The sequence below is a fragment of the Alexandromys fortis genome, unplaced genomic scaffold (assembly GCF_014885135.2).
Source record: "Alexandromys fortis isolate MF-2015 unplaced genomic scaffold, M_Fortis_MF-2015_v1.1 scaffold_325, whole genome shotgun sequence".
Taxonomy (NCBI): Eukaryota; Metazoa; Chordata; class Mammalia; order Rodentia; family Cricetidae; genus Alexandromys; species Alexandromys fortis.
In genome coordinates, this window is record NW_026068211.1 from 319,413 (window position 1) to 327,409 (window position 7,997).

General features: G+C 50.7%; 1 protein-coding gene across 2 annotated transcripts in view; it reads left to right on the top strand.

Moving 5' to 3' along the window:
* The first annotated feature begins 640 nt into the window (after positions 1 to 640).
* Kptn (kaptin, actin binding protein) overlaps positions 641 to 7,997 on the top strand; it is an 8,656-nt gene continuing 1,299 nt past the window's right edge. Inside the window, exons 1-11 of one of the 2 annotated variants that reach the window (XM_050130320.1) lie at positions 641 to 953; positions 1,434 to 1,516; positions 1,636 to 1,720; positions 1,795 to 1,849; positions 3,967 to 4,042; positions 4,150 to 4,219; positions 4,851 to 5,039; positions 5,117 to 5,194; positions 5,867 to 5,942; positions 6,954 to 7,089; positions 7,174 to 7,344. In XM_050130320.1, coding sequence (XP_049986277.1) covers positions 731 to 953; positions 1,434 to 1,516; positions 1,636 to 1,720; positions 1,795 to 1,849; positions 3,967 to 4,042; positions 4,150 to 4,219; positions 4,851 to 5,039; positions 5,117 to 5,194; positions 5,867 to 5,942; positions 6,954 to 7,089; positions 7,174 to 7,344 — 1,242 coding nt within the window. In that variant the 5' untranslated portion in view covers positions 641 to 730. Of the gene's footprint in view, positions 954 to 1,433; positions 1,517 to 1,635; positions 1,721 to 1,794; positions 1,850 to 3,966; positions 4,043 to 4,149; positions 4,224 to 4,850; positions 5,040 to 5,116; positions 5,195 to 5,866; positions 5,943 to 6,953; positions 7,090 to 7,173; positions 7,345 to 7,997 lie in introns of both variants that reach the window. The other variant, XM_050130322.1, reaches the window with a different exon arrangement.

The window sequence follows — 7,997 nt, forward strand, 5'->3', positions numbered from 1 at the left end:
TTTATGCTCTCAGCACTTAGCAGACAGAGGTAAGAAGACTGTCACAGTTTGAGCCCAACCTGATATGTAAATTACAGGTTCAGTCAGGGCTGTGAAGCAAGATCCTGTCTCTAAAAAGAAAAAAGACAAGGTATGTCCTTCAGCCTCAGCTTGATTATGAGTTTTAATTAAATTGACAGATGGAATGTGCTTATACAAAAGGGTTATAATTAGGTTTTATTCTTTTGTTCTGGTACTTTTTGTTGGAGAATGCGTATATTTTTAGGTGTGTGTGTGGGGGTGTCTCATGTAGGCAGGCTAGCCTGGAAACTACCTATATACTCAAAGTGGGCCTCAAACTCTGTGTAGCAGAGGATGATCTTGAACTCCTGATCCATCTGCCTCCACTTTCCAAGTGCTGGAATCACAGGCGTACACATACACACACCGTGATGATCATGGTGATTCTTATTCTATTTTCCACACCGCTTACAAAAAAAGGCCAGGAGCCGTTCCCTTCTCCCATGTCAAGTCCTAGAAGACCCTTTCCTTAGCTCTGAAATGGGGCGAAAACAGAGCACGCAGGCGCAGTAAGACAACGTTGTCTGGGCCGCCCAGGAAGGAAGCCGAGCACCCGCTTAGGAGAAGGCAACGATGGCCGCTTTTTTGACGTCATCAGTGTGCGCGAGTGGCGGTTCCCGGGCAGGTTGTGGAGCAACAAGCCAGCTGGGACTGACCACGGAAGGTCGGGATGGGGGAGGCGGCCGTGGCGGCGGGACCCTGTCCACTCCGCGAGGACAGCTTCACACGGTTTTCGTCGCAGAGTAACGTGTACGGGCTGGCAGGAGGAGCAGACGGACGAGGGGAGTTGCTAGCCGCCACACTTAAAGGCAAAGTGCTCGGCTTCCGCTACCAAGACCTCCGACAGAAAATCAGGCCTGTGGCCAAAGAACTGCAATTCAACTACATCCCCGGTGCGTGGCACTGTGGTGTAGGGGGCGGGACTGGAGTCTGGTGTTGCAGGGGAGGCTAAGACTGTCTTTGGTCACTGTGATGCGAGGTCAGGGTTAAAGCTGGTAATCAAAAGCCGGGCGGTGGTGGCACATGCCTTTAATCCCAGCACTCAGGAGGCAGAGACAGTCAGATCTCTAAGTTCGAGGCCAGTCTGGTCTACAGAGCAAATTTCAGGACAGCCAGGGCTACACAGAGTCACCCTGTCTCAAGAGAGAAAAATAAAAAGAAAGAGAAAAAAAACTAAACTAAACCCTGGTAATCATTAGGTTCCGATACAGGGGTCGTCAGGGTCTGAAGTAATTAGGGTCTAGGATTTCGCAAACATAGAGGTTAACAGCGTGGTACCTGGTTAAGACTCCCGCAGACCCAAAGGTTTTACTACAATGTAGGAAGTCAGTGTGATTCAGGAGTGATCGGTGAACTTTGAACTCTTCTCGTAGTGGATGCTGAGATCGTCTCCATCGACACTTTCAACAAGTCACCCCCAAAGCGAGGGCTGGTTGTGGGCATCACATTTATAAAGGTACCTCGGCGCCCTCCACCTGTCCACACCCTCTTCCTTAGTCTCCCCCAAGTGCCCTGAATCTGCTCCAGATGCCTCTCGCCTCCTCTACCTCCCCTGAGGGCAGTTTCCACCCCTAGGACTCAGGAGACAAGGGCAGTCCTTTTCTTAACATTTACTGTGACTATGAACCTGGCTCGGAATACAACCTGGACTCCATTGCAGGTGAGTAGAGCCTTGGGGAGAGGGTGGACTGGGCTGGCAGGTGCGGCTGGGTTCAGCTTGTGTCCTTTCTGCAGAGAGCTGCCTGAATTTGGAACTCCAGTTCACCCCTTTCCAGCTGTGCCACGCAGAGTGAGTGACCGTGGGCACCCCTGCTTTCCCGCCTTCCTCTGAGGCTTTTGCCCTATCTGGAAGACAAAAGAGTTTTAACAGACTAAGGGTTGGGTGGAAACAGGTATTGTTAGGGGCCCAAGAAGTGATGGGAAGTATAATCAAGAAGTGGGGTTTCATAGTTCGGTAGCAGATTGGAACCCATATACCCGCCATCACCAGTCTGGTTCTGATGGTGCTTTTTGGAGTGAATGCAGCCAAGATGACTAGGGAACCACCACATTGTCACCTGTCAGGTGGCTCATTCCAGAGAGTTAATTGAGCCCCTAGAACTCAACTCCAAAAGTTCTGGATCTCTACTTCCCAGACCTGGGATCATTCTCAAGAGTCAGAAGCGCTGAGGTCTCCAGACTTAAAAGGTGCAGTTGAAGGTTGGGGATACAGCTCAGGCAGCTGAACACTTGCCTAGCACACACAAAACTCTGGGTTCCGTTTCCAGCACTATATAAGCCAGTCATGGTCGGTGCATGCCTTTAGTTCCAGCATTCAGGGGATGGGGACAGAAAGATCAGAATTTTGTTCAAGGTCATCTTGGGCTACATAATGAGTTTAAAGCTAGCCTGAGTTATACAGACCCTGTCTCAAAAAAAGATTCTACCAAACCCAGAAGCTGCTGAGAATCTGTAGACGGACTTGTAAGGAGGTAGACTTCAGAACATCTAGAATCTTTAGGTTCTCATTTAGAATCCCAGAGCACATGGGTTCTACTTCAGGACTTCAGAAATCCACGAGGATTGGCAACATTTTTTTGCAAGTTTTTTTTCTGTCAAAGCCCAGTTAGTAAATGCTAAGTTTGGAGGGTCAGACAATTAGTATCACAGCTGCACAGTTCTGCCAATGGAGCAACAGGACACTGTGGATGAATGGCTGGGGTTGTGCTAATAAAATTTTATTTACAAAAAGCACTCAGTGGATGGGTTGGATTTGGTCTATAGGTCCTAGTGGCCAGATCTCTAGTCTAGCAAGTGAGAATTATAAAAATGAATCTTTTGGAAGGATAAGGGGGTACATGCATGTGCTTGTGCAAGTATGTACTGGTGTGCATGCGTGTATGTGAATACCTTATCATGAATCAAAGCCTCAATGTGTAGCCCCAGGCCAGCCTTGGACTTGAAATTCTCCTACCTCAGCCTTCCCAGTGCTGGGATTTCAGACAAGCATTATCCTGCCAGATTTGGAATCTACAAGATTCAAGATGCCAGGATTTGCATGATTCGAGATAGTCAGGGTAAAGATTTCTAACAGTTCTGGTCTACCAGAGGAGACAAGAAATAGGGCTTCAGAATCATGGGGTTCTAGAGGGAAGAGGTTTTCTGGTTGTGTGGTTCTCTATTGCTGTTTGTTTGCTGGGTTTTTGTTTTGTTTTGTTTTGACAACATCTTTGTGCCCTGGCTGTCTTAGAACTCACTGTGTAGGTCAGGATGGCTTGAACTCACAAAGATCCACCTGCCTCTGCCTTCTGAGTCCTGAGATAGATTCCTCTATATTTACTTGTTTGCAAGAGGGTCCCACAGCATGTGGGTGGAGGTCTTGAGAACAGCCCTCGGGAGTCAGGGCTCTCCTTCCTCTTTGTGGTCCTGGGGTTCAAATCCAGGCCATCCCGAATGGTGGCAGTTGCCTTTACCCAATGAGCCATCTCATCGACCCTTGCCACCAGTGAGGTTTTGCAGACTCATTCTCGAGGACCCTCTCCTATTCCTGTAGTGAAACTTCTAGCAGTTGGGGGCTGTCAGCAGGCTCCCTGCACCTGCACTGGCTGCTCTGAGATCACAAGGGTCCGCCGCGTACATAGTCTGCAGAGCGCTAGGTCATGCAGCTCTCAACTGAATCTCTGAATGGTAGGGTTCTTGCCAGCAAAGGTTTTTGGTTTTTTGTTTTTTTATTCAGTCTGGGTGTGGGAAGTACAGGTGGGAAGATCAGTTGTTCAAGGTCAGCTATAACTACACACCACGAGTTCAGTACCAGCCTGGGGCACAGGAAGTCCTATCTCAAAATAAATTGACAGTGGCATTTCTAAATCCTTGGAGGAATTCAACTCCACACAGGTCCCAGCACATTCTAAATTTCTCTGCTTTCAGAGTCCAGGTTGGGAGCCAACTGGAGACTGTCTTTCTCCTGAGCGGGAATGACCCAGCCATCCATCTCTACAAGGAGGTGAGGCGGGCAGGTTGGGCACAGGCCGGTAGGGAATCCCCACTGCGGTGATGGCCTGTGTGCAGGAGCCTGATGACTCACTCAGAGTCCGGCTCTCGTTCCCCCAGAATGAGGAGCTACACCAGTTTGAGGAGCAGCCCGTGGAAAACCTCTTCCCAGAGCTCACGAACCTGACCAGTAGGTAGGAGGGGACCCTGCCCATTCACCCACTGTGCACCCAAACAAGGGACCAGGACACTGACTGCAGAGAAGCCAGATAGAGCAGGCAGCCATCTAGTGCAATACACAGTAGAGGCCACCTTGGGGAAACTAGGAAGTATCTTGGGATGTCACTCAGTTGGTAGAATATTTACCTAGCGTGCTCAGAAGCCCTAAGTTCCATTGCATAACCTGGAGCACCATAAAATCCAGGCACAATAGTGCACACCTGTGACCTCAGCACTCCGGTGGTAGGGAAAGTAGGGTCAGGAGTACAAATTCGTCCTTGACTGTATCATGACTTTGAAGCTAGCTTGATCTATGTAAGACCCTGTCTTAAAAAAAAAAAAAATGCAGCCGGGCAGTGGTGGCGCACGCCTTTAATCCCAGCACTTGGGAGGCAGAGGCAGGCGGATCTCTGTGTGTTCGAGACCAGCCTGGTCTACAAGAGCTAGTTCCAGGACAGGCTCCAAAACCACAGAGAAACCCTGTGTCGAAAAACAAAAACAAAATGCAGCTAGGTAGCGTGTTCTCTGGTTGCAGCATGACCTCAAGAAAATTGGTTAGAATGGGGCTCAGTGAGCATCTATGGTGGTGCCTGGTCCCCTAGTGCTCCTGGGAAGCAGAGATTGGGCTGGAGCTCTGGGCTGTCTACCTGTCTGTCCCCCCATCCATCATCCTCTCGCCAGTGTCCTGTGGCTCGATGTCCACAACCTGCCTGGCTCGTCTCGGCGGCTCACGGCTCTGGGCTGCCAGAGTGGCTATGTGCGTGTGGCTCACGTGGACCAGAAGAATCAAGGTGAGGGTCAGGCCTGGGGCGGGGACAAACCTAGGGATGGGGACAGGTCCCTGAGTGTCTCCCTGCTCTCCACGCAGAGATTTTGCAGACATGGACAATCCTGCAGGATGGGCCCATCTCCCGTGTGATCGTGTTCCGCCTCCCCAGTTCCGATGGTGAGCTCTTTGCTCTCAGCCTGGAATCTGGAGAGTGGACTCTGCAGGCTCAGCTGTCCCCACCCTAAGAGCCCACACTTGTGCTCCCCCTGCGCCCTTCCAACCCATAGGCTGTGCCACAGATTGGACTCCGGTCATTTCTTTTAGCACTCAACCCCATTCTTCCCATTGTGTTTTCACCTTGAACTTTGTCCCTACGGTCACCATTCCCTTAGTGGTCTAACCTTCATTTCTCATGTTATCTTACACTGACTCACCCCACCCCAGCCTTCTCACTCCCTCTGGACTAAAAACTCTTCTGTCAATCATGGTCTCACCCCATCCCCGAGTGCTAGTTTCTTCCTATTCCTTGATCTTGGTCTGTCCTATACTGACAGTCACCTTGACCTGCCCTGTGCCTTCTAAACAGGGTTCCCCCATCCTCACACTGTGGTCTAACCTTAGACTTCAACTCTAATCTAACCTTTGTCTCTCCTATTGTGTTCTAACATTAGCCTTTTTTGTATTTTTTAAATAGTCATCTAACACCTGTGTAATGTCTGGCCACAGTCATTTTGTAGTCCAATCTCTAATCTTTGTCCTGAGGTCTAGCCTTTGTTCTTCACTACAGGAGGGAAAGGGATAAGGAAGAGCCTGTCCCCACAGGCTCTCCAACTCCTGTCTCTTCCCTAGCAACCGAGGACAGCGCACAGCAGGAAGGATACAGTCTGCTTGTTGCCAGCATGTTGGAGCCAGCTGTGGTGTACTGGTAAGGGCACCTGAGGCTTCTGGTGTAGTTCAACCTCATATGTATGTGGTGTGGTCTAACCTTGTCAATCCTTTGGGGTGGTTAGGATCAGAAGTGCTGTGGTCAGGGAAGAGGTGAGAGTGCTCACATCTGGATCTCGTAGAGAATTTGCTAAGGGTGGTTATGTCTTCCTACCCTTAGAGAAACCCATACCCCTGGCATGGGTGGACCAGGGGTGCCAGCAGATGCTCAGTTGTGAAGGCCTCGACATGTAGTCCTTGGCAATTTCCGTGGTGTCACTGCTCCCACCATCAAAATTGTGACATTGTAATGCTAAAATAGACAGTCAGCTCTGTGTGTGCTGGGGATGGGGAGGGGAGGCGGTATCTCATGAAGTCAAGGCTGCCCTCCAACTACACTGCTAAGAATGACTTTGAACTCTCGGTTTCCCTGCCTCTACCTCTGCTGGGATTGCAGGCAAGCGCCACCACACTGGATTAAACCCAGGGCTTCATTCATGCTACAGTCTACCAACTAAACTACGTCCCCAGCCCCCACACCCCCACTCTCCCACTCCACCTTCCCCTCACTCAAGTACAAGTATGTACACACACTGCCATCATCAGCTCCTGTGAGCTAGTTCCACCCAGCTCTGACACACTCTGGGTTGAGAGTGAAAATATCAATGCAAGTACAGAGTTCTCCGTACTTTGTAAGGCACCGAGCACTTAGGTGAGGGACCAGGGCACCTGTGTCTCCAGGAGCCACAATGGGGGGGGTGCACTCCTGGGAGCACCGTGGGGCATCCAGGATGGAGTCCACAGGATGAACATGAGGCCATCCCCTGGAGAGATAGGTTGGCCCTGTGTGGGGACTTCAAAGTTACTTACATTAAAACCAAGGTGCATGTCTCCAAAAATGTGGGTTTGGACCTCAGGGGAAGCCAGTTGGGCATCATCTACAGTCTGAAACCAAAGGCAGCAGGACCCTGACATATGACCTTCCCCTTACTCCCATATTGGGGACCCTCAGGGACCTTCTGAACCAGGGCCTGGAAGACCAACTTCTCCTGCCCAGCAGTGACCAGTTTGACAGTGTCCTCTGTGGCCTGGTCACTGACGTGGACCTAGATGGACAACCAGAAGTCCTGGTGGCCACCTATGGACAGGTGGGTCTTGAGAGGATCCTGTCACTCATCTGTTCCTGCAGTGACCATCCTCAGCCTGAATGACCTTGACCCCTCTGCCCACAGGAGCTGCTATGCTACAAGTACCATGGGCTGCCTGAGGCCAGCAGAGGCTTCCGCCTGCTCTGGCGAAGGACCTTTGCCAGCCCCCTGCTGGCCATGGCCCATGTGGACCTGACTGGGGATGGACTGCGGGAGCTGGCCGTGGTATCCCTGAAAGGGGTACATATCCTCCAGGTACTAACCATTATTCATTTATTTGTAGGGGAAAAGCTCTACCACTGAGCCACACCTCCAGCCCCTCACTGGGGGATTCTAGGCAGGGGCTCTACCACTGAACCACACCCCCAACCCCTCACTGAGGGATTCTAGGCAAGTGTTTTACCACTGAGATACACCTCAGTCCTCACTGGGGAATTCTCAGCAGATACTCTTGTTGAGCCATACCTCTAGCTCTTGGTTTTTTGAGACAGGCTCTCACTCTCACCCAGGAAGGCCTTGAATTTACAATCCCCCTGCCTCAGCCCATGGAGTATCTGAGCCTACAGACCTGTGCCATCTGGCCATGCTACATGCTCTATTCTTTACTCTCACCTGAGTACCATAGTCTCTAGATTTCTTCCAAATTCTGTTGGTCAGTCATGCCTTACAGTGTCTACCCCATCCCAAGGACTAGCCTCAGATCTGCCCATCATTGGGCTGGTCCTGATCTCCTTCAGTTTACTAGGTGTCTCTGTTTGGATACAGCCTACCCTTTCCCCCCATAGCCTGCTTTCCCTTCCCATCTTCCCTTGGTAGTGTGGTCTAGCCCCCAGACCACTGTTAAGTTTCTGATTTCTATATCGTGTGGTGTGTGTGTGTGTGTGTGTGTGTGTGTGTGTGTGTGTGTA